Source organism: Melanostigma gelatinosum (assembly GCF_949748355.1).
Source record: "Melanostigma gelatinosum genome assembly, chromosome: 4".
Classification (NCBI taxonomy): Eukaryota; Metazoa; Chordata; class Actinopteri; order Perciformes; family Zoarcidae; genus Melanostigma; species Melanostigma gelatinosum.
Genome location: NC_136637.1, coordinates 11,853,401 through 11,877,719, shown reverse-complemented (window position 1 = coordinate 11,877,719; position 24,319 = coordinate 11,853,401). Strand labels below are relative to the sequence as shown.

At 40.5% G+C, this 24,319-nt stretch overlaps 3 protein-coding genes across 5 annotated transcripts in view; 1 reads left to right on the top strand and 2 right to left on the bottom strand.

Moving 5' to 3' along the window:
- rabgap1l (RAB GTPase activating protein 1-like) overlaps positions 1–10,436 on the top strand; it is a 118,329-nt gene extending 107,893 nt beyond the window's left edge. For all 3 annotated transcript variants that reach the window (XM_079267079.1, XM_079267078.1, XM_079267080.1), the window contains 7 exons: positions 2,470–2,562; positions 4,104–4,214; positions 4,691–4,795; positions 5,291–5,374; positions 5,785–5,856; positions 6,509–6,709; positions 7,212–10,436. In XM_079267079.1, coding sequence (XP_079123205.1) covers positions 2,470–2,562; positions 4,104–4,214; positions 4,691–4,795; positions 5,291–5,374; positions 5,785–5,856; positions 6,509–6,709; positions 7,212–7,367 — 822 coding nt within the window. In that variant the 3' untranslated portion in view covers positions 7,368–10,436. The remainder of the gene's footprint in view (positions 1–2,469; positions 2,563–4,103; positions 4,215–4,690; positions 4,796–5,290; positions 5,375–5,784; positions 5,857–6,508; positions 6,710–7,211) is intronic.
- LOC306776408 (interferon-induced protein 44-like) lies at positions 10,437–16,237 on the bottom strand. Its single transcript, XM_079267083.1, has 8 exons — positions 16,178–16,237; positions 14,868–15,410; positions 14,470–14,518; positions 13,906–14,101; positions 12,985–13,137; positions 12,725–12,896; positions 11,956–12,056; positions 10,437–11,583 (listed from the first exon to the last, which is right to left on the bottom strand). The coding sequence occupies exons 2-8, from the start codon at positions 15,337–15,339 to the stop codon at positions 11,389–11,391; spliced, it is 1,338 nt and encodes a 445-aa protein (XP_079123209.1). The 5' UTR covers positions 15,340–15,410; positions 16,178–16,237; the 3' UTR covers positions 10,437–11,388.
- An 822-nt stretch (positions 16,238–17,059) lies between these two features.
- LOC306776407 (interferon-induced protein 44-like) lies at positions 17,060–23,009 on the bottom strand. Its single transcript, XM_079267082.1, has 7 exons — positions 22,476–23,009; positions 22,082–22,130; positions 21,337–21,532; positions 21,094–21,246; positions 20,816–20,987; positions 18,279–18,379; positions 17,060–17,886 (listed from the first exon to the last, which is right to left on the bottom strand). The coding sequence occupies exons 1-7, from the start codon at positions 22,945–22,947 to the stop codon at positions 17,692–17,694; spliced, it is 1,338 nt and encodes a 445-aa protein (XP_079123208.1). The 5' UTR covers positions 22,948–23,009; the 3' UTR covers positions 17,060–17,691.
- Between the last annotated feature and the right edge of the window lie 1,310 nt (positions 23,010–24,319).

Here is a 24,319-nt window from a genome sequence, read left to right as displayed (position 1 = left end):
TTGTTTTGTTGTGTATCACAAGTAAATGTGTCAGAGAAGCGAACAAAAGAGACCACATCTGCTGAATCAAATAATCGTTTAAGGCCTGCGCTGGTTGTGTTGTATGTTACAAATGTTCTTATCTACTGAATATCAACTCCTACGAACCACCAAGAAGTAGGAAAAACTCAAATTCCCAGCAGCTCGCTGGGTCACTTCGAAATCTACAGCTGAAGATGAAACATGATGAGTGAAGTTGAATTCATTAATAGGTTGCTGGCTGTGTAAGTGGATGTGTTGGTGCCTGAAGGGGAACACCACATTCAATGGTGTTGTTACAATAAAACATCTTTTACTAACCAGTCTGCAGAGACCAGGCTGCTCTTTCTTTGTGCACAGATAACAACAGAATGAGTCTGAGGTCTGGTATCTGCTGGTGTGTCGCATAGATTACAGCGGGGCGTTCATCCACCACCGTGGTTCCTGGGTGGGAGACGTCACGAGTCAACCAACAGGTCACTGAGGAGGACAAGTAATGACTGCTGGTGTGAATAAGCAGCGTGTTCAGTTTCCCTCATCTATTTGTTTATTAATGGAGGAAATCTGTTGGACAATTCTTATCTTATTAACTTGGTTATCGGGGCGTTTTTTTATTTACTCATTCTCCAGGATGTTCTTCATTTATCACCATGACGTTTTTTATTTTAGATTAGATTTAACTTCATTGTCATTGCACACAGAGTACTGAGACAACAAAATGCAGTATGTGCGGAAAGTGTGTGTATAGTCAAAACACTGTAGATTTCAATCATGTGACTGAGACTGACTTGGAATCCTCAGCCCTACTGGTGGGTGCTATGGCAATGCTGTTTCCACACAGGGGAGATAACATTACCACCCACCTGAAGCACACACACACACACACACACACACACACACACACACACACACACACGCACAGAGATGCAGTTCAGTCGGTCATCTATGTTGCCTCATAAGTCGCTGCTTGTTTAAAAGTTACTTTCAGAGACAGTTACAACAAACAGAAAATGTTTTGCTTACAAAATTTCCTGTTTTGACAGATGCATTATGTGGTATGTTGACGTGAATTTTACTTCCAAGATGCAGATTTAGATTTTCTGTTTGCATCGTTTACACAGTTTGCACTGTTTTGCACTTTCCAGGAAGGGCGGCGTAGTGTCTACTGAAAGAATCTGCATCGGTAGCATCACAGTGGGGCAAATTGCTCATCTTGTTGGCTTTCACTAGCAAATGAAACGTGTCCGTGCAGTGTGACCTGAGTACTGTGAATGTGCTATTGCAGGGGTCTCAAACTCATTTTCACTCCGGGCCACATCAGCATCATGGTCGCCCGCAAAGGGTCGGTTGTAAATGTAACTACTCGTAACATATTGATAACTCTCTGCATTCACAGTTTAAAGTAGTCTTCAATGTGCTCACAATACATTTCCATGTTAAATGTACAGTAACCAGTCAAAGAGCTGCTTCTATGACTGTGTTTAAGTATCTCATCATTTTGACTGTCAATCTCATACTTTTGACTTTCTATCCCAGAATTATGACTTTCTATCATAGCTATGACTTTCTATCGAATAACTTCGAATTTATATCTCATAATTTCGACAATAGGGATATTTTTATTATTATTAGTCTTACTTTAAAAAAAAATAAAAAAAAATGAAAATTGTTTTTTTTGCTGGCGGATTCGCGGGCCACTTAAAATGACGTGGCGGGCCGAATTCGGCCCGCGGGCCGGGAGTTTGAGACCCCTGTGCTATTGGGTCTCTTGATCTTCCGAACCTTATCTAGTGTGAAATGTACAGAACAACATGTACTGGTCATAAACGTATATAGAGCAGATACAAAATAGAAACTGAGCAGCACGAACCACAAAACCACAATGTTTGAGCAGCAATATTCAGAGTTAGTTATTAGTTTTGAGTTTGTGTTTCAAGGATATCTGTCTGTGTTTTAACTTCTGACCCTTTCAGTTTGTTTTAGTGTTGGTTATTAATCAAAACTGAAGCTTTTTTTCCAACATTGAGTAAAGTCGACCTGCATTAGTACATTTTTGTGACGAGCCCGATTGAATTCGTACTGTAATATAAATACATGAGTGACACTGGAACTTTAGAATCATGTCCAAGTGTCCGTGAGCATTGACTCCTACTTAGTGAATTAAATTGGTGCATTTGTGTCGAGGAGAAGTCAGGAAAGTCACATTATTGGTGAGAGAAGTAGGTTGTTAGACAGTTGCTAGTTCGAATCACACTTTAAGCCAGAAAGGAGACATCTCAGGGGCAGCAACTGAGCATAAGTTACAGCTTCACTGATCAAGATTAAAAGCCAAAATGTTGATTTTTAATTCAGACTTTTCTCTCAAAATAATGGACGGTGCCGAGATTTTTTCAGGCAGCTTTGAGTGCATGAGACTTGAATTAATCACATCTTTTCTGTTGTTTTTTTTAGGTTCCAACGAAAAAGCTGAAGAAGTTTGAGAAAGAATATCTGACACTGAGAGAGAGCCAGCTGCAACAAGAAGACCCCATCGACCGTTTCCAGGTAGGACACACACACACACACACACACACACACACACACACACACACACACACACACACACACACGTTAAGATATAAGATATCTTACTTTTCTTCCATGAGTTACTTGTAATACATTCTTGTATCTGCCTAACAGGTGGAGAAGTTAAATGCACCCATGCCCTGTTTTGTACCACATTACAAGAGCACATACAGTGTATTCATGTGCGAGCTACCTCGTTACCTGTACGTTCATGAGATTACTTCTCAGGTAGTGTTCAGCTCTAGAGATGGTAAGAAAGAAGAAAGCGCTTGGCTCTTTGATATATTTCAAAGTTTGTCATGGAGTAAGTATTTGCTAAAATTAGCCATGTTTCTAATATTAGACATCTCATGTGTGACACTGTTCTGGCTGGAAAAAAAAGACTTCTCACACATCACAGGCTTTTTCTCATTATCAAACATCGATAACATTTATTTTTGGGCGAAGCTGCCGGAGTGTTTTTGTCTGCTGAGAGTGACTTTATCTTCAGAGGGTAAAAGCAGGAGAGGTGAGGCAGATAGTTAGACATTCACACAAACTGCCAACAGACGGCATCTTTTGCTCTCATCTGCTCTATTGCATCAGGATTTCTGTCCTTTCCTCTTGGTCCTCTTTAAATCAGTCATTTTTGTTTTTACAAAAAAAAAAAAAACACTCCCACACCAACGAAGATGTTGTAGGTCTTTCCTCTGTTTGCCCAAATGAAACCCATCACCTCTCTGCTCACAGGAAGTGATTCATTTAATCTGAAGAGCGTCAAACAAACTGTCTCCAGAACATGTGATTGAGTGTGTGTCTGTTGTGTATAGCTGTTCAGGGGAACGTGTATTTGTACTTTTTGATCTGCTTAGTTATACCGTCATCGTGATACATGTTTATTGATATTACTTAGGTTTGTGTGTGTGTGTGGGGGGGTAGAGGAGGTCATTGTTAGGGGGACAGGATATCGGGGTCAGGTGACAGCTCGTAATCGTGTCAACTGTCCCATTGAGGCATGGCCGTCATGTGAGACTGTTTACAGGCAGACCAGTAGTCATGAGACTCCACTAATGATCTACAATGCAGACTTTAAGATGGTGTGTGTGTGTGTGTGTGTCTTATTAGGTTTACAGGGCTGCAACAATAAATTGAGACGAATAGAACAAGGACCGCTGCCTTTACCTGATCAATGAAAGCTTCTCTTTGTTTCAGATAGAAAGCTGTTTATTAAATTTCAGAATTACAAACCTCAAACCTTTGGACATGTCGTATTGTTCTTACAAACCTGATTAAATGAACTACCTTAAAACACATTGTCAAGGGTATAGTGAGTGTGTTTGTCTTCTGTTATCAGAATACTTTGTAGATGCTAAATGTTTGTTTCATTGACAGCTCCTGTAACTAAACAGTCACTTCTCAGAGACGTTCATCAAAAAGAGGCGTGTGCTCTAGAGTGCATCGAATATGTGATCCGTTTACGGCTTTGCATTAACACCACAGGCACTGATGCATTGTCCAACTGCGTGTATGTGTTTGTCCAGAGGGAGAACCGTCGTCTCCAGGAGGCCAGTATGCGACTGGAACAGGAGAATGACGACTTGGCCCATGAACTGGTCACCAGCAAGATAGCCCTTCGGAACGACCTGGACCAGGTAACCCGGCACGTTTTAACACCCACAATACAGTCTGCTTACTTTGTGTCAAAGCTGAATTCATTTGTTCGTTGAGTCCGTATGTGTTTACATGTGGTATTTGTTGCTAACTGCCAACATTGGTTGTTTTATGCATAGAGCTGAATGAGAAGGATAATATGCTCCAAATGCATATTTGAAGTGCGCTGCAACTAGCGATTCAATTGTCCTTTCTTTGACAGCAACGTAAACATCAAATGTACGCAGAAAAACGTTTCCTCGCCTTTCCTGATATGAGCTTTAACTTAACAACTCGTCACACCACTGGAGGAATGCGGCTGTAGTGGGAAGGTGTCGGTGTGAATCTCTAGAACTGTATTCATGAGTTAATAGTACAGATTATCAAGTGTTTTGAATGTGCGAAGGTTGCATATTTGGGACCAATTGGAGGGATTGTGTGTGTGTTTGTGTGTTTGTGTGTGTGTGTGTGCACTCAGGCAGAAGACAAGGCCGATGTTTTGAACAAAGAGCTGCTGAGCACCAAGCAACGTCTGGTGGAGACGGAGGAGGAGAAGAGACGACAGGAGGAGGAGACCGCTCAGGTAACATTTGCAATCTGTTCACCGTCACCTCGTTGAGCTCCTTAACTGCAACCCTAATTGGTCTACGACCTCAATGATCTTGAGGTAGTAGAGTGACAGCTATGTTTATATTATTGTACTTTATTTATTGATAACTGTTTATGAGTCAACAAGGTATGTGTCCCTTGTGAAGTTAGCTTAATGACTTCACTGTGTTTGGCTTTGATTATTTTAAACTCCACTGAAAGTCCAATTCAGTAAACGGGCATGAGAGCGGGATGCACGTATATTTTATTATTATGCTTAAAGAGAGACTCTTACAGTGTGCTATTTAACCACAGTCAGATAATAACTTGTATGTCTGCACAGCGGATGTGCGGTTGTTATAAATCCTTGCCACAGCTAATTTATCTCTCTGACATTTGCATATGTACAAGCATTGTGTCACAGTGCTATGTCAGCTCACCCTTCTGTACAATTTATTGTTTTTGTCATCTTGTTTTGTTTTTCTCTCAGCTGAAGGAAGTGTTCCGGAGGGAGCTAGAAAAAGCAGAGCTGGAGATCAAGAAAACCACGGCGATCATAGTTGAATACAAACAGGTTGGAACGTTTGAATTATTTAAAACCATCTGCCGTATTTTAAATGAACATAAATAAATAAACATCTCACTCATTTGCTCTTTTACAGTCAGTGCATTGGACTTTAGGTTTTACAAAACTGTTAACTGCACAGATTAGATTTTTTTGTTTTTATTCACACTGTTTCTGTAAGTGTTTTGTAAATAAAGGTCATGTTATTGAAGATTGAACTACATACCAAAGAACAATGTTTTTTGTTTCTTGAATATGAGGAGATGTGTGACTGTGAAAACAGTTTTGATGGAAAAAATCATAATGCTCAGTTGAGTTTTCCTCGAGAAACTCAAGTTTATAAATCTAAAGTGTGTCCGTTATCTTGTAGTTCGCATGTGTCGTCTCTTATACACCCCAAAATCTTCAACTTGTTACAGATCTGCTCCCAGCTGAGCACCAGGCTGGAAAAACAGCAGGCGGCAACAAAAGAAGAGCTGGACATTGTCCGGGTGAGATCCCACTGTTAATCCACAGCTACTGCAGCAGATGCAAGTTAGGAGACTTGCAAACTCTTAACTAAAAACATAATGTTGCATCAAAAGAACAAATGAATGACCAAGACTATGTTTTTAGTTCACTTAAGAGAAGCCCAGCTTGGTACATTATCACACCTATAAAGAAATGATCCAGCACCGCTCGTTTAGCCCTTGTGTGTGTGACAGTGTATCAAAGAAAGACATCTGGACATTCTTCAGTTGAAACAGGAAGTTGTAGTGGGACATAACACAGGAAGGGAATAATCGAGAGTCTTCAGGAGAGTGATACTGTAGTAAGTGTTTATGTATTACTTCCTCTTATGTCTCGGTGTTGGTCGGTTCACCACAGGACCCTGCACATGGTGACATGACACTTCAGCAGTTATTGTAAAGATTTACTGTCATTTACATCGTCGTGAGAAACTAATGAGGACTTGCAAGAGATTGAAGCTGAAAGGACCAAAAGGGAAACCTAATTCATAGATAAGCATTGTAAATGTATGAATGTGCTATTCTTGACTGTTGTAGCATGTTAGCTTTGATTGATCTGAACTCGTATGTCTGTACAGTATTTTCACCCACCAACCTCTGCTAATGCGCCCGCTTGTTTGTGTTCCCCGTGCAGAGTAAAGTGAATGGCTGTGACCACTGTAGGGGCCTGTTCACAACGCTGGGGTCCCTTCAGGCTTCGTCCCCTGGCAGAGACAGGACGTCCACCGAGCCGTTGGACGAGGAGAAGGACGGGCTGAAGGAGCAGCTGAGGCACCTGGAGCTGGAGCTGGCACAGACCAAACTGCAGCTGGTGGAGGCCAAGTGTCGCATGCAGGTCAGCAGCACCGGGAGGGACAGTGATATCAAAAACAATCATAATAACCGCTGCAGAGAGCTTTAGGGAATAGATAAAATGAATAAAACTAACATTAAGATCTCAGTAGATATCACAAAGAATAAAACTGTAGTTTACTTATAATAACAAAACAAAGACACCAAACACAAACGAGTCTAAAGCCATGCTCACGTCAACATGCTGACAGTGACAATGTTAACATGCTGATGTTTACTGCATCTGATGGACATCGGCATGTTAACATTGTCCCTGTAAGAAGATAGTGTATTGGAGCACACAGGTGCGTTGAAAAGACCGTTGCTAATTTGACTGCTAATTTGAATCGGCAGTTGTCGTAAAGTGCTCATGTGTGATTGGAGATATGTTCAGTCGCTGGATAAAGCGCTAGAAGACAGAGCCACATGACAAAAGTCAGTGACTTAGATGAGCTCCTCAGTCCGCCTCCTGCCAACTCCTCTCTGGTCCTCTTGTGTATTTGCAGGAGCTCGAGCACCAGCGGGGAGTACTGATGAACGAGATCCAGGCGGCCAAGAACTCGTGGTTCAGCAAGACTCTGGGCTCCCTGAAGAGCTCTACCTCCTCTTCCTCCAGCTCCACATCCCAGACCCCCTCCTCTCCAAAGGACGGCCCTGCCTAGAGGACCCTCCCTCCATCGCTCCTTCCCCTGCAGGATGCACATTAGAGCTGAGGAACACAAGTTGAAGAAACAAGCAGCAGAGAAATGCAGTATTCCTTTTTCCCCAGCCGCTGGCACAGCAGAGCTCACCAGCTCCTTGGACTGCATATATCTGAACGCATGAGGAGGAAACGGGCGGAGGACTGGACCTGCCACCCGTCTTTCCCAAACTGTTTACGCTTCTGCTTCACTGGTAATGTGACGGGAGACGGTGCATTAATCAGTGAGGCTTGACGAACACTGAATTCAAAGTTCAGTGTTGTTGTTTTTTATTTTATTTTATGTTCAGTCGTTGCTGACACTGTTCTTGTTGAGCTCTCATTATAGGAGAGCTCAATTAACACATACATGGCGTCCTTCATGCAGGTGAATACTTTAGCTCCACCTTGTGACCAGATAATGCTACTGCAGAGTTATAGTCGATTTATATGTATGAGATTATGTTTTAGGTAGCGACGTTCAGTCTCACAATTTGAACAATATTTCAGTGATAGTGATAGAGCTCCAGACGCAGAGATATTATAAGTTTGCCGAATAGAAATATTAGTGATCTACGTTCACCGTCTTCATCGCAGCAAAAACTCTGAAAAAAGGAATACTGCATTCAGTCTTAAAGGTCGACACAAAAAGTTGTATTTCTTTATAGTAATATAACGTAAACAATGTTGTCATATAAATATGTATAACTAATTATTGATTTTTGTAATAATCTTGTACAGTTCTTTAAGAGAAGAAAAAAAACACAATGAGAAGTTCTTTTGTTCATTTTTTTTATTTTTTACCGTTTGGATTTTGAATGTCATCTCTCTAGATGTTGACGTAAGCACAGTGTGTGATCGAGTCGGTCGAATCTAAATGCTGACGAACCAAAGTGACAACCTGCAGAGATGCTAATGTCCCTCCTGTCTTTATCTGGGTTGAAATGACTCAGTGTGCAAGAGCACTCTAAAAAAAAACTTTAATCGCAGTTCCAGCTCTTGCCTGTCCGTCTTTAATTCGCTTTGTGTTTCACTACATGCAGATTTCTAACGTCATCTAACGTCATCTTTTTGTTTTAACAGCTATGATCGCAACAGAAAGTGTCTCTTTTCCCTTTGAGTCCGTTCCGTCTTTTCATATTTTTGATGATGATTCAGTTGTAATTACTATAAAACAATGCCACACATCTTCTGTGATAATGTGAGGTGCGTATGTACCAGCTACATATTGACCTCAGTTGTAAATGTTCAGTTTTGAAAATGTTTTTAAATGTGTCCGTTAATCCAGTTGTTTTAAAGTGACCAAGTTGTCTCTGGTGTCTGCAAACGGTCAGTATAGTTGGAGATATCCGGGCTTGTGAGTTTCTGGCATTTGTTCTTTACAGACTGAAAACTAGAGACTCAGTAGAGTGCAGAGCTCCACCAGGTGTGTCTGCACTGAGAAAGTGTGTGTCATTTGAGCATAAGTGAGCACCCAATCTGTAATGCAGTTTTGCACACTCACTCGCTTACTCACACACATGTGACATGCACAATAAATTAGGTAACTCTATAGTACAGTGTATGATCTAAAGTATCCGTTTCATAGCACAATTCAGCAAGTAAAAGCCGAGCATAGCATTAATAAACAAGATTAAGTTGTGTTCCCCGTCATTGCCAAACAGTTCGAAAGCCTTTTGCACAGCTGTCCAAACACCTTCTTTTCCCGTTGTCAGGTTGACACAACACACTTTTTAATTAACTCTTTACGCAATGAGAACAGCATATCTTCCCTGTGTCCATGGTGGACAGTGGGCTGTGTGGCTCAGTGCTAACACTTTAATGTGTGTATGCTTGACAAGTGCACATCTCAGTTACGCGTATAGTTACTGGTTCCTAGTAGTACTTTAACTAGTACTATGTAGTTAAAAAGATCTAACTGAACACGTGAGCTTGATTGACTTTGAAAGAAAATAAATAAAATTCAAAAACTACAAACATTACATTGCTGGTTGCTATTAGCTACAGTACATGTGAGGACCACAGCCAGTGATAAAGGACACAAGGATGGTTTTTCTGTCTACGTTGACAAATACAACAATTAGCCAAAAGTCTGTGTTTTGCTTTAACATGAATGCGTGCTAGTGCTGCGTTAGCAGAGAGCTGCAGTGTAGGTGCCAAATGTCCCGCTTCATTCTCCTCTGGTTGTCACTGAACTCAGCCTTTGGACTCTGACCGAGCGCATGTGTACTCGTTTGTGTGCGAGTGTGTTTTTCGATGTGTGTATGTACAAGTGTGTTTTGCGCTGTAACTCAAGTGGTTGAAGTTGAAATGGTTTCTTCTTCACATGGCTGCCTTTTCTGTTGATGCCGGAAGCTGTTGGCTGATGAGAGGGAAGCCATCTGACAGTTTGAGTTCCAGCTGTGCCATAAGAGCTTCCCCTCTGCTCCCAACGACCTGAACCAACCTCACCAACAACCATGTCATCTGATCTATTGACAGATGTGCTCATTATCATTTCTAACCCGGGGCCTCCCAGTACAACCACTGCTCTCTCAATGGCCACTGAGCAGCTCTGTGGAAGGAAATGCATCAATATGATGCAACGGGAGAGGAAGGATTCATTGAATCCCAGGAGGCTTTTGTATTTCCAGGACATTCCTGCTTACCTGTTGTTCATCATTCTTGTTGGTCACACCTGTGACCGTTGCAGTACAAAGTCGTACAACCAGTTTAATGTAAGATGTTGCCAAGCTGGAGAAAGCTCCTCGTCTTTTATGTGCACTGACACAACTGTATTTTAAACACTATTTCAAAATGTGCGTTTGTTCAAAAGTTATCCTGAGCACAGAGCATAGTTATTTTTCAACTTATTGTCACTGAGAGGACAGCTGCCAATGTATCATCCACTCTGATTCAATTGATTTCAATGATGCAAAAGTCTGACAAGAGGTGTGACGTGTGACAGGCCTGATACACAGAGAGGGATTGCTCCTCAGCTGGTCCGACTCAACACTGTCTGCTGTACAATAACTCTCTGACATTAATAAATTTCAGTTTTTCTGTTCATTCATGCACTTTGAGCTTTTATTGAATAACAAAATACTGACAATCAATCAATCAATCAAAATGTATAGCACATTTTAAAATACAACAAAAGTTGCCCAAAGTGCTGCACATACAGTAGATACACAGTCATACAAACAAAGACTGGATTAATAACTGTAAGTGACATTAAAATCAAGACTAACTGACACAAATCACACAAAAGTGCCATGTTAAAATCAAAGGTGAAATAAAGGGAAAATAAATCGATTTTTAAACGACTTTTAAACATTGGTAAGGTGAATGACAACCTAACATGAAGGGAAAGGTTGTTCCGGGCAGCAACAGAGAAGGACGGGTCGGCCCGGGTTGTCATTTTTGTTTTCGGAACAACTAAAAGCTGTTGGCTGAGAGATCTTAGTGAGCGAGGTGGGGTATAGGGCTGCAGCAGCTCATACAGATAGACTGGGGCGGCGCCATTTAAACACTTAAAAACAAATCACACAATTTAAAAATGAATTCTGTACTCTACAGGTAGCCATTGAAGGGATTTTAAAATCGGTGAAATGTGTTCACGCCCGCGTGTACCAGTTAAAAGTCTCGCTGCTGAGTTCTGCACCAACTGAAGGCGTGATAGAAGTTGTTTTGCCTATTGCAGCATGCAAAGAAGTACATGATGAATGATAAAGGGTCTACAAAGGAAGTGTCCAAACTACATGACATTTTATCACTGAAAACTAGAAGCACAAACTAATATGCATGATTTTATCTGCTAACACTGGGAAGTTGTTTCCATGGCATCAAATGCTCTTAAGAAAAAGATTGTTCAATGTAAAGCAGCTAAAGCTAAATCTGGGCAATGCACACTACCGTTTGGAATCACCTGTTATATTGATGTTTTTCTTCATATTAACAACAGCTCATTGTTATCAGACAAAGCTATGAATGGGGGTAGCCATCTTGGCCTGCTGGACGATGGGTCATTCTTTGGTTTCAATGCTGCCGAGTCGGTCACTGACGTCATCAAAGTAACCATCAGCGGAGCGAAGCATCTGGATGACAGCGGTGAGAAGTAGGATGTCACAGTTCTGGTCCAACTCAAACTCTTTGCTGTAGTTCTTCACCGGAACAACACAGGAGACCGGCACGCCGAGCCGAGCGGTGACCTCCTGCATCTGAATCACAAAAGCAACACAAAAGATGCCAATGAGGGAAGTTGTTTACACCACAAGACAAATAATTACATTCATTTAAGTAAAGTCTTATGTTGTGTTGTTTTTTCTACTACTACCACATTAGAGGTTGATTGTGTTCCATGTATGCGTTTCTGTAGGTTATTAGTTGACACCGATTACAATTCATCGACAATGTTATTGTATATTTGAGCCGTTACTGTACACAAGACAAGAGAACTTAATATAAGAACATGAAATGTTAAATAATATGATTTTCTGATATGTTACCGTGTGGAACACAGATCAAAAACATTAAACTGCAAACAAGCCTCTTCACATTTTCTTTCTTTCTCAATTTAAAGTGGATCTCACCATTTCCTCAATGTAGCCGCTCCTATAAATGTTCCTGATGTCCTGTGAAACCAAAGGGCAGGCTTCATCCACTTTAGTCAGCAGGACCAGCTGAGGAATACCTGGAAAGAAAAAGAAACGTGTTCAAATAGTGTATCATGTTTTACTTTGAAAAAAAAACAAAAAGGTAAGACATCCTGTCTCTATCTCTAAAATGCTGTGTCTCTACTGTGTTATACTGTTAGAAACCACATTTATATTTTGTTTTATTTGAGCTTTTCTATCATTTTGTGACAGGTGATCTCTGGACATTAGTATCATATGTTCTATGTCCTGACATGTTTTAACGGCTTGTGAACAAACAAAATATGTGTATAGAGAATTATTTTTTGTATAGTTCATATCACAGTTCAGCTTCCATTCTCTCTTGTCACTCTGAGGGCCTTTCTCAACATGCGTACTTCTCTGTACTTGTAAACTCGTGGACTTGTGAAACGTCATCAGTCTCAGCCCAAGTACTGTTCCAATTCAAAGTTCACATCAAGCCACGCACGGCCCTAATGTCCGGATGTGGCTCCGCCCATTTTACCGGGGATGCATCGGAGGTGACTTGTCTGTACTTGGGACAGCCAAATATCCCAGAATGCATTTTGTTGAAACTTTCGAAATACTACTATTGTTAAGTCACAGAAAGTAATTTTAGGCGAGAAGTTAGTTGTTTAAGCATCAAATCTGTGGTCGGTTTGTCAAGATTCAGCCGATTTAAAAATCTGCTCCGAATTTTACTGACCCATCAAATTGACTTTTTTGCGAATAGCTTCCAGCTTCTGCTCCAGCTTTGCAGGCATGATGGAGACCTTGCAGGCATCAATGACGTAGGCCACACAGTGGATTTGATCCTCCGGGCCTGGAGACTTGCGATAGCCGCTGGCCTCCGAATGCAGAGGAGCTGAGGGGTTGAACTGAGTCATACAGGTGAAAGAAAAGGACGGTTTGAGTCACAGAACAAACGCTTATTGTGTTTATTATCTATTATAATAGAAGCTGTACCTGATAGGTGTCTGGCAGATGACCTTTGAGGATGCTGATGATGTCATCGACATCAAGGCCCGCCCCCGTGCTTTCCTCCAATCCCATGGTATCACACAAGATGATTGGCAGTGGTTTTCCTCCTCGTCCATCTTTCACTGAGTAGGTGCGAAACTGTCGGATAATAATCGAGGTTATCACACAAGATTGTGGATGGTGAAACTTATTCAGCACGAAGACGCGTTCACGCCTTTTCAAGCATGCATAAGCAGGACTGGGAAAGCATACTTGACCAGCAACCACAAAGACAGCCGCTATCTCTGTCATTAGCACTAAAGACCGCACTTGTTATGCTTTATGTTGGTGAAACAAGCTGAGCGGAGAACACAATACCAACTTTTCCTCCATTTTCTTTAAGGGCAGATCTCAGGCCAGATTAAAGACCTGCCTCAACAAGTCTACAGCCATGCTAATGGCAGCGTGCTAACATGCTCACAATGGCAATGCTCGTGTTCAGCATCTCGGGACAGCGTGTTACCACGCTTTAACAATAAATAAGTACATTTTAAAGCTGATGGGATGACATTAGTTATGCTGAAATGTATTACTTATTGTTATTAATCAAAAAGAAATTCTGACTCCATGATGGCACTAGACTAGAGCAGAGAGTCAATTATTACAATTCATACTGAGGAGGTCTTTACAGAATTCCACCTCATCCATCCAATAGTTGATGAGACGGTTCATTAAAAACAACAAATATAAACCCTGTGCGCCGCTAGCATTAAAAATATTATGACTTTCTCGTATTATCACAGTAGTAATGGTGTATATTATGTTGCTTATGTGTGGTTGAAAGATCAGATATGTGTGTTACAATGACATGAACTATATACATGTTGATGCAGTGATTGTTGATGCAGTAGCTGAAACCAGCCTAACCTGTGTGGTGACGCTGTTAGTAGAGCAGCCGGCGATGGCCTGGTTGCTGACGTGGCCTCTGAATACAGAGTTGATAGAATTGAAGAAGCTGGACTTTCCAGCTCCAACCGGTCCAATAAGCAGGACCCGGACCTGGGACACAGAGCTAACTGTGGGTTTGTACATCTTAATACTCTCAATCAGCTCCTTCCTCTTCCTGTAGAAACAAGAAAAGATTTTTTTTAAACTTTCCATTGAGAGAAAAGGTTGTTTTTTTTAGCCTGGTTGTTAAAGAGATATGTTGTGCACAGACAGTTGACCTCTGTGATGGTAGCAGTCATGGTTGCAGATGCAATTAAGAAAATAAGTCAATAATTGTGCTTTAAATTGAATAGCACAGTATCATTGCATAGTATTATGCAGAGACACTGAGTCCATTGTAATCTAAAGTAGTTTGTATAGTAAGTCAAGCGCAGCAGCGTTGCATGTCATGGCATGTGGAACACATGAACTTGAGTCATACTGTATCATATATTGTACTAAAGCATGTTAATATTATTCTGTGCAGGACGGTATCCATCTTACTCCGACTCCCAGGTGATAGTTCTCCAAGGCCTCTCAAGTTGTGTGTGTTCTGTTGAAGAGCAAAAACAACGATGATCTTATCAAGTTTTATAAACATATTACCCACCTATGCAACTTCTTTTCTGTAACAGAACATAGTATCAATATCACACAGCATATTTTATGACATTAATGATATTCTTTTGCCTGTTATTTTTCATTGATGTCTGCAGATTAAATATTTTATTAATATCACCCAATGAGTTCAACAATACTACCGGAGTTGCAGCATTAAGTTGGAAGGGAAGTTCTTTATCTGGACTGCACTACAATGACGAAAGGTTCAACCCCTCAGCCCCAAACCCACCCCCACCACCAAATCATTTTATAATTTATAATAATATTTATAGTGAACTTACCCTCCACTTCATAGACTTCACACTCGGTCAGGTTGAGGTCATTGCCATGCATCTCTGCAGCAGTGAAGGTGTAATGCTGCCCTGGATTGCTATGGACTACTGCTTTGCTTCCAGGTGCAAGAACCAACGCTTCTCCAAAATATGGACCAGTGGTACTTATCATTCTCACTGCATTAGCGGGGGTAGTAACCGGATATTTGAGGAGCTTTTCTCCACTGAAGGTGAAAAGAAAGGCCTGGTCATCATGCACGTACTGCCCTGACTGACTGAAGGGTTGTTGGGTGTAGCCTCCAAACACATAGCCGGAAGCGTTATAGCCCACAGACACTGTGGGAGAGTGGGTGTCACATCGCTGGTGGAAGGCTGCGCCTGTGAAGCCATGGATGCTGGCCTTGTACAGCAGCTGGAGGTTCACTGTTCCCAGCTGGGAGCAGATGGTTTTCTGCTGGCTGCTGGTTAGCTTGGAGCTCATAGTGGACCGTTGGACTGCTGAGGTGTGTAAAGTACGGTGAATGATCCTTTGACGTTTTCTCACTTTGGTGTCTAAATACAAAAAGAAACAGTTGCATTAAAATGCAGCATATCCAGAAAAATGTACTTCTTTTAATCCCCCTGGATAAACTAGATGCATGTGGGTAGCACCCCATGTTCAAGGTTTCAAGAAATGAATATCACTCAAATAAAACCATTGATGAAATCATTTTAAAACTACTTTCAACAAAACATCAAAGAACTCAAGAATTCAAAATAACATGACATTGAAACAATAACATGACAAAATATTGTCTATTACTGTTGTGATTGATGAATTGTGCTAAAACATAATACACACATCAAATGGTTTTTCAAACATATTCTTCCTCATTGTATCACAGTTAAGACTTAAAGAGAGTTTTACCTAAAACACTGGAAGTCCTGCTTGTTCTTTTGCTTCCCTGGCCCAGAATAATATAAAGTGTAAATGTTTCCTCTCAGACTGACTAACATGGCCACAGTTTGAACAAACATCAGAAAGAAATAGTTTGCCACATCCCAATTATTACCGACTGCATCTGCGAGGACAGCTTTTCACTGGTTTCCACTTTCTTTTAAAATCATTTTAAAATTGTAAGTAATTTCACATGTGGCTTCAATCGGAAGGGAACTTCATTTTAACTTGTTAACTATCTTACGTCCCAACCCGGATACAGCAGTCACAATCACAAAAGTCAACCGAGTGTTGAAAATCTCACTGACTAATTTACGTAAAAGTTTGGCAAGATATGAAACCCTTTAATATAATATGACTACATGAACGTTTTCAGCCTTACCTTCTCCCCAAGTAGTCGAGGATGGTGATCGACCAGCTCTAACGTTAACAGTAACGTTACCTCTGCAGACACACGCAGTTGTTCCAGAAATAAAACTGAAAGTGTCGGGACTGCAATAATCTTGCCTTCAAAATAAAGTGTGTCTCTAAATAACCAACTGTATTCTGAACACATCATTTTAGATTAAAACAAAGTCAGAGTGAATCAGTAGCCAGTTTAGATGCTAATGCCATTCTACCAACCAATATTAGGCACACAATGGACCTTGTAGCCTATACGTCGTATTGTTGACAGAAGACCTGCTGACGCAGAGGGACTGCTCCTCAGCTGGTCCGTCTGCCCTGCTATGCTACTTTCTACTTGGACTTCTACTCCACTACATCCCAAAGGTAAATATTGTACTTTTTACTTCACTACATTCATCAGACTGCTTGAGTTACTTTGCAGATTTAGATTAGCAATACACATTTTAATTAACTAATACATTATGATGTATTATTATAGATAAAGCAACCCAACAATATATGAAGAAATCAAAATTACTTTCACCTTTTACCAGCAACATGAAAGTTATGAACACATTACTGCATCAATAATTCAAATTCAGGACTAAAACTCACTCTGAAATGTGCCACTCTACATGAGTACTTTTACTTTTGGTCCTTTAAGTATTTTTTAATGCTCATACGTTATTACTTTTACTAAAGTAAAACTTTGAATGCAGGACTTTTACTTGTAACATAGTATTTATTCACTGTAGTATTGCTATTTTTACTTAAGTAAAATATGAGTACTTCTTCCACCACTGCTCAATGTAAATAACATGCAGAATAACAATAGACATCAGTAAATATGTCTACAAACATCTGAGAAACTGGGAAGTTCCAACAAACATCAAATACTGTAGCAAAATTAACATATTACTCCAACGCTTGATGCAACAGTATGATGACACAGTGTTGGTTGTGGAGTCGGTCTCTACAGGAATACTTTATTTCACTCTTAAAAACCTTTGGAACAGTAATGATACTTTCATGACTCAACAGACTGAAGTGTTTTAAGTGTTTGGGAAATCAAAAATATGTGTAAATGTTTTTGTGGAAATCATCACATTAGTAGACGATAGTTTTAGCTGCAGTTATGTCATTTGTAAAACCTGTAAGTGGTTTGGAAAAAACAAACTGTAAATTACACGATATTAAGTAAATTATAGTATATATTGTAAAAATTAAAGAAGCACCTTTATAAAGTAATGATTTTCTAAAAATATAATTACGATCAATATGAGGATCAGCTCACTGAGTTTCTGAAACAAGAAACTGGAGGTGCTGCTGCAGGACATACTGCAGGCACTACATCTCCCAGCATTCCAAGGGGTGCTGGGGAAACTCAAGAGGAGGAAGTGCACAGCGAACTAGAACAAGGAATCACCTGCCGGTAAATAGATGGATCATTGTGATGGACATTATATTCCAGTTGGACAAAGTCGAATACATCCGATGCATAAATACTTCCTATTCTTTGGTTTCAGTGTTGCTGAATCGGTCACTGATTTCATCAAAGTAATTATCAGCGAAACGAAGCATCTGGTTGACGGCACTAAGCAGCAGGATGTCGCAGTTCTGATCCAGCTCCAACTCCTCGCTGTAATTCTTCACTGGAACGACACAGGACACCGGCACACCGAGCCGAGCGCTGACCTCCTGCACCTGAATCACAAAAAACAACAAAGAGTTGTTTGTGATGTAACAACTACATTTTGTTTAAATTTGTAAGTTCAACATTGGAAAAGTTGATGCTATATTGATGGTGTTTGTTTTGGTTGGCTACCCATTAAAAGGAAAATAACTTTTAAACAAAAACCAGATGACATAAAATATTAAATATACCGGTTTGATTACCTGTCATCTCTCTCAAGTACAAAAATACTGGATTTCCCACAATTTCGGGCCTTTAAGCAGAAAATATTAAAACTCTCAAATTAGAGTTGATACATCTTCAATTCAACACCATCAAGTACATTGAACATATCTGAACTAGATAAATCACATAAAAACACATTAGAGTGTTTTCCTTCTGTATAAAAGTCTAAAATCCTCACCATTTCCTTAATGTAGACACTCTGGTAAACGTTTCTCACATCCTCGGTCACCAGAGGGCAGGCTTCATCAACTCTAGTGAGCAGGACCAGCTGAGGAATCCCTGGAAACAACAGAGCAGGAAGAACATTTCCAAAATGCTGTTGATTTCCGCGTATCAGGCTGTCAATTCTAGCACTTCTTAAATACTTTACTTTTCTGTTGCAATTTAAATGTTTCTTCTAAAACTGAAGCGTAAAAAAAAAAAAGGATTTCTTAAACTGACTTTTCTTGAAACGTTTACTTGGCTACTATGTCTTTGTCTGCACTCATTCCCTCGTTTTCTCATTCACTCTTCCCGATATAACAGACGCTGTGTCGTTTACTAGTCATCTTGTGTTGTCACGTGACTCATTTTCGCACTGATAAAATACGGGGCATTTCTTTGTATACAGTACAATATGTCTTTCATATTAAGGCAGTCATTCTTCTCTGACATCATAACCAAAAACAAGAACAACACACGCGCCTTATTTGCTACTGTTGACAGGCTAACAAACCCTCCATTGTCGGTAGCTGCTGAACTCCAATCCACCTGGGCATGCAATCAATTTGCCTCCTTTTTTACTGACAAAATTCAGAAAATTAGACAAGCAGTCAGTGCCTCCACATCAACCACAGGATATGTGTTGTCCCGATCTCTGAATAACATCCATTCAAATATCATGACACAATTTCATTCAATCGACCGTAGAAGCCTAGAAGACATTATACAACATCTGAAGTCATCCTCCTGCTGCTTGGATATTCTACCAACACACTTTTTCAAAAATATTTCAAACTGCATGACCACTGATCTTTTACAAATTGTAAACACATCCCTTCTCTCAGGTGTCTTCCCACAAGCCATAAAAACTGCAGTTATTAAACCGCTCCTAAAGAAGGTTAGTTTAGACTCCGCAACGATGAAAAATTATAGGCCAATATCAAACCTCCCATTTTTGAGTAAAATAATTGAAAAAGCGGTTTTCCAACAGCTGACCGACTTCTTGACCGTAAATAACTGCTTTGATGTTTTCCAGTCAGGCTTTCGACAGCACCACAGCACTGAAACTGCTCTTGTTAAGGTTTTCAACGACATCCACTTAAACATAGACAATGGCAGAAGTTCAGTCTTCGTCTTACTGGATCTCAGTGCTGCATTCGACACGGTCGACCATGCCATACTCCTAGAAAGAATAAAAATCTGGGTGGGACTCTCTAGCACAGCACTTAACTGGTTTGAATCCTACTTGAAGGGCCGAGAATACTTTGTGTCTGTGGCTGATTACACATCAGAGCTGACTAAAATGACACGTGGTGTTCCCCAAGGTTCAATACTGGGGCCTCTTCTGTTCAACATATACATGCTTCCACTAGCTCAGATTATGGAAAACAACAAAGTGTGTTATCATAATTATGCAGACGACACACAAATCTACATAACTATGTCACCAGGGGACTATAATCCCATACAAGGGCTGGGTAACTGCATTGAACAAATCAACAACTGGATGTGCCAGAATTTTCTTCAATTAAACAAAGATAAAACAGAAGTAATTGTTTTTGGTACCAAGGACGAACAATTGAAAATCACCGCTCAGCTTCAATCACTGATGTTAAAACCCACAAACCAAGCCAGAAATCTAGGTGTAGTTATGGATTCAGACCTCAACCTGAACAGCCATATCAAGACAATTACAAAATCAGCCTACTATCACCTGAAGAATATATCAAGGATTAGAGGACTTATGTCTCAACAGGATTTGGAAAAACTTGTCCACGCATTTATCTTCAGCAGACTGGACTACTGTAACGGTGTGTTTACAGGTCTCTGTAAAAAGTCCGTCAGAAAGCTGCAGCTGATTCAGAACGCTGCAGCTCGAGTCCTCACTAAGACCAGGAGGGTGGATCACATCGCTCCAGTTCGGAGGTCTTTGCACTGGCTTCCTGTCCAACAAAGAATTGACTTTAAAATCCTGCTGTTGGTTTACAAAGCACTGAATGGTTTCGGGCCAAAATACATCTCTGATCTGCTGCTACCTTATGAACCATCCCGACCCCTCAGGTCGTCTGGGGCCGGTCTACTTTCTGTTCCCAGAGTCAGAACTAAACATGGAGAAGCAGCGTTCAGTTTTTCTGCTCCACATATCTGGAACAAAGTCCCAGAAAGCTGCAGGTCTGCTGAGACCCTCAGCTCATTTAAATCAAGATTGAAGACTTTTCTGTTTGCTGCTGCCTTTAATTTAACCACATTCAATTCATATATTAATCAATTTCCTGCATTTCTGCATTTTACTACTGCATTTTATTTCTTGCACTGTTTTTTTTAATGTTTTAATGAATGTTCTTAATTGTTTTTAAATCTCCTTTTCTTTTGCCTTATGTTTTGATGCTTTTAATGGTTTTATGTGAAGCACTTTGAATTACCTTGTTGTTGAAATGTGCTATACAAATAAACTTGCCTTGCCTTGCCTTGCCTTGCCTTCATTGTATTGATGTGAGACTACATGTTACTGACCCATTAGGTTGACCTTTCTGCGGATAGCATCCAGCTTCTCCTCCAGCTTTTTGGGCATGATGGACACCTTGCAGGAATCAGTGACGTAGGCCACACAGTGGATCTTGTCCTTCAGAGCTGGAGATTTACGATAGCTGTGGACCTCCGAATGCAGAGGAGCGGACGGGTTGAACTGAGTCATACAGGTGAGGGGAAAGACAGGGACAGTTTGAGTTAACTACAACAAAATCAATGACTCACACATTCAATATCCTGCTCAATGTCACAAAAAGCTGTACCTGATAACGGTCTGGTAGATGACCTTTAAGGATGCTGCTGATGTCATCGATATCAAGCCCCGCCCCAGTGCTTTCCTCCAGTCCCATGGTATCACAAAAGATGATTGGCAGAGGTTTTCCTTCTCGCCCGGCTTTCAAAGAGTAGGTGCGAAACTGTCCAGAACAATACGATGGAGTTACAAACCACAGAATGGGGGCCGAGCAGGGTTTTCATGTTGAAATCAATCAGTGGAAGGAACCAACCTGTGTGGTGAGGCTGGTGGTAGAGCAGCCAGCGATGGCCTGACTGGTGACGTGGCCTCTGAATACAGAGTTGATAGAATTGAAGAAGCTGGACTTTCCAGCTCCAACTGGTCCAATAAGCAGGACCCGGACCTGGGACACAGAGCTAACTGTGGGTTTGTACATCTTAATACTCTCAATCAGCTCCTTCCTCTTCCTGTAGAAACAAGAAAAGATTAAAGATTAGCCTGGTTATTATAGAGATATTTTGTGCACAACCAGTTGACCTCTGTGATGGTAGTCATGGTTGCAGATACAATTACATTACATTACATTACAGTCATTTAGCAGACGCTTTTATCCAAAGCGACTTACAATAAGTGTATTCAACATCGGTTTTCGAGAGAACTGCTAGTCACCAGAAGTGCATCTCCTTTTCTAAACAAGCATCTAAGAGCATAAACCAGAGCAAAAGTACAGTGCAGGAACAAACTAATACAATAAGTGCAACAAACTAATAAGAAAATAAGTCAATAATTGTGCTTTTAAAAATTGAATAGCACAGTATGAATGGCCAACAGTATCATTGCATAGTATTATGCAGAGACACTGAGTCCATTGTAATCTAAAATAGTTGGTATAGTAAGTCAAGCGCAGCAGCGTTGCATGTCATGGCATGTGGAACACATGAACTTGAGTCATACTGTATCATATATTGTACTAAAGCATGTTAATATTATTCCGTGCAGGACGGTATCCATCTTACTCCGACTCCCAGGTGATAGTTCTCCAAGGCCTCTCAAGTTGTGTGTGTTCTGTTGAAGAGCAAAAACAACGATGATCTTATCAAGTTTTATAAACATATTACCCACCTATGCAACTTCTTTTCTTTAACAGAACATAGTATCAATATCACACAGCATATTTTATGACATTAATGATATTCTTTTGCCTGTTATTTTTCATTGATGTCTGCAGATTAAATATTTTATATCACCCAATGAGTTCAACAATACTACCGGAGTTGCAGCATTAAGTTGGAAGGGAAGTTCTTTATCTGGACTGCACTACAATGACGAAAGGTTCAACCCCTCAGCCCCAAACCCACCCCCACCACCAAATCATTTTATAATTTATAATAATATTTATAGTGAACTTACCCTCCACTTCATAGACTTCACACTCGGTCAGGTTGAGGTCATTGCCATGCATCTCTGCAGCAGTGAAGGTGTAATGCTGCCCTGGATTGCTATAGACTATTGCTTTGCCTCCATGTGCAAGAACCAACGCTTCTCCAAAATATGGACCAGAGTTACTTATCATTTTCACTGCATTAGCGGGGGTAGTAACCGGATATTTGAGGAGCTTTTCTTCATCGAAGGTGAAAAGAAAGGCCTGGTCATCATGCACGTACTGCCCTGACTGACTGAAGGGTTGTTGGGTGTAGCCTCCAAACACATAGCCGGAAGCGTTATAGCCCACAGACACTGTGGGAGAGTGGGTGTCACATCGCTGGTGGAAGGCTGCGCCTGTGAAGCCATGGATGCTGGCCTTGTACAGCAGCTGGAGCTTGACTCTTCCCAGCTGGGAGCAGATGGTTTTCTGCTGGCTGCTGGTTAGCTTGGAGCTCATAGTGGACCGTTGGACTGCTGAGGTGTGTAAAGTACGGTGAATGATCCTTTGACGTTTTCTCACTTTGGTGTCTAAATACAAAAAGAAACAGTTGCATTAAAATGCAGCATATCCAGAAAAATGTACTTCTTTTAATCCCCCTGGATAAACTAGATGCATGTGGGTAGCACCCCATGTTCAAGGTTTCAAGAAATGAATATCACTCAAATAAAACCATTGATGAAATCATTTTAAAACTACTTTCAACAAAAACATCAAAGAACTCAAGAATTCAAAATAACATGACATTGAAACAATAACATTTCAAAATATTGTCTATTACTGTTGTGATTGATGAATTGTGCTAAAACATAATACACACATCAAATGGTTTTTCAAACATATTCTTCCTCATTGTATCACAGTTAAGACTTAAAGAGAGTTTTACCTAAAACACTGGAAGTCCTGCTTGTTCTTTTGCTTCCCTGGCCCAGAATAATATAAAGTGTAAATGTTTCCTCTCAGACTGACTAACATGGCCACAGTTTGAACAAACATCAGAAAGAAATAGTTTGCCACACCCCAATTATTACCGACGGCATCTGCGAGGACAGCTTTTCACTGGTTTCCACTTTCTTTTAAAATCATTTTAAAATTGTAAATAATTTCACATGTGGCTTCAATCGGAAGGGAACTTCATTTTAACTTGTTAACTATTTTACGTCCCAACCCGGATACAGCAGTCACAATCACAAAAGTCAACCGAGTGTTGAAAATCTCACTGACTAATTTACGTAAAAGTTTGGCAAGATATGAAACCCTTTAATATAATATGACTACATGAACGTTTTCAGCCTTACCTTCTCCCCAAGTAGTCGAGGATGGTGATCGACCAGCTCTAACGTTAACAGTAACGTTACCTCTGCAGACACGGTGACACGCACTTGTTCCAGAAATGAAACTGAAAGTGTCGGGACTGCAATAATCTTGCCTTCAAAATAAAGTTTGTCTCTAAATAACCAACTGTATTCTGAACACATCATTTTAGATTAAAACAAAGTCAGAGTGAATCAGTAGCCAGTTTAGATGCTAATGCCATTCTACCAACCAATATTAGGCACACAATGGACCTTGTAGCCTATACGTCGTATTGCTGACAGAAGACCTGCTGACGCAGAGGGACTGCTCCTCAGCTGGTCCGTCTGCCCTGCTATGCTACTTTCTACTTGGACTTCTACTCCACTACATCCCAAAGGTAAATATTGTACTTTTTACTTCACTACATTCATCAGACTGCTTGAGTTACTTTGCAGATTTAGATTAGCAATACACATTTTAATTAACTAATACATTATGATGTATTATTATAGATAAAGCAACCCAGCAATATATG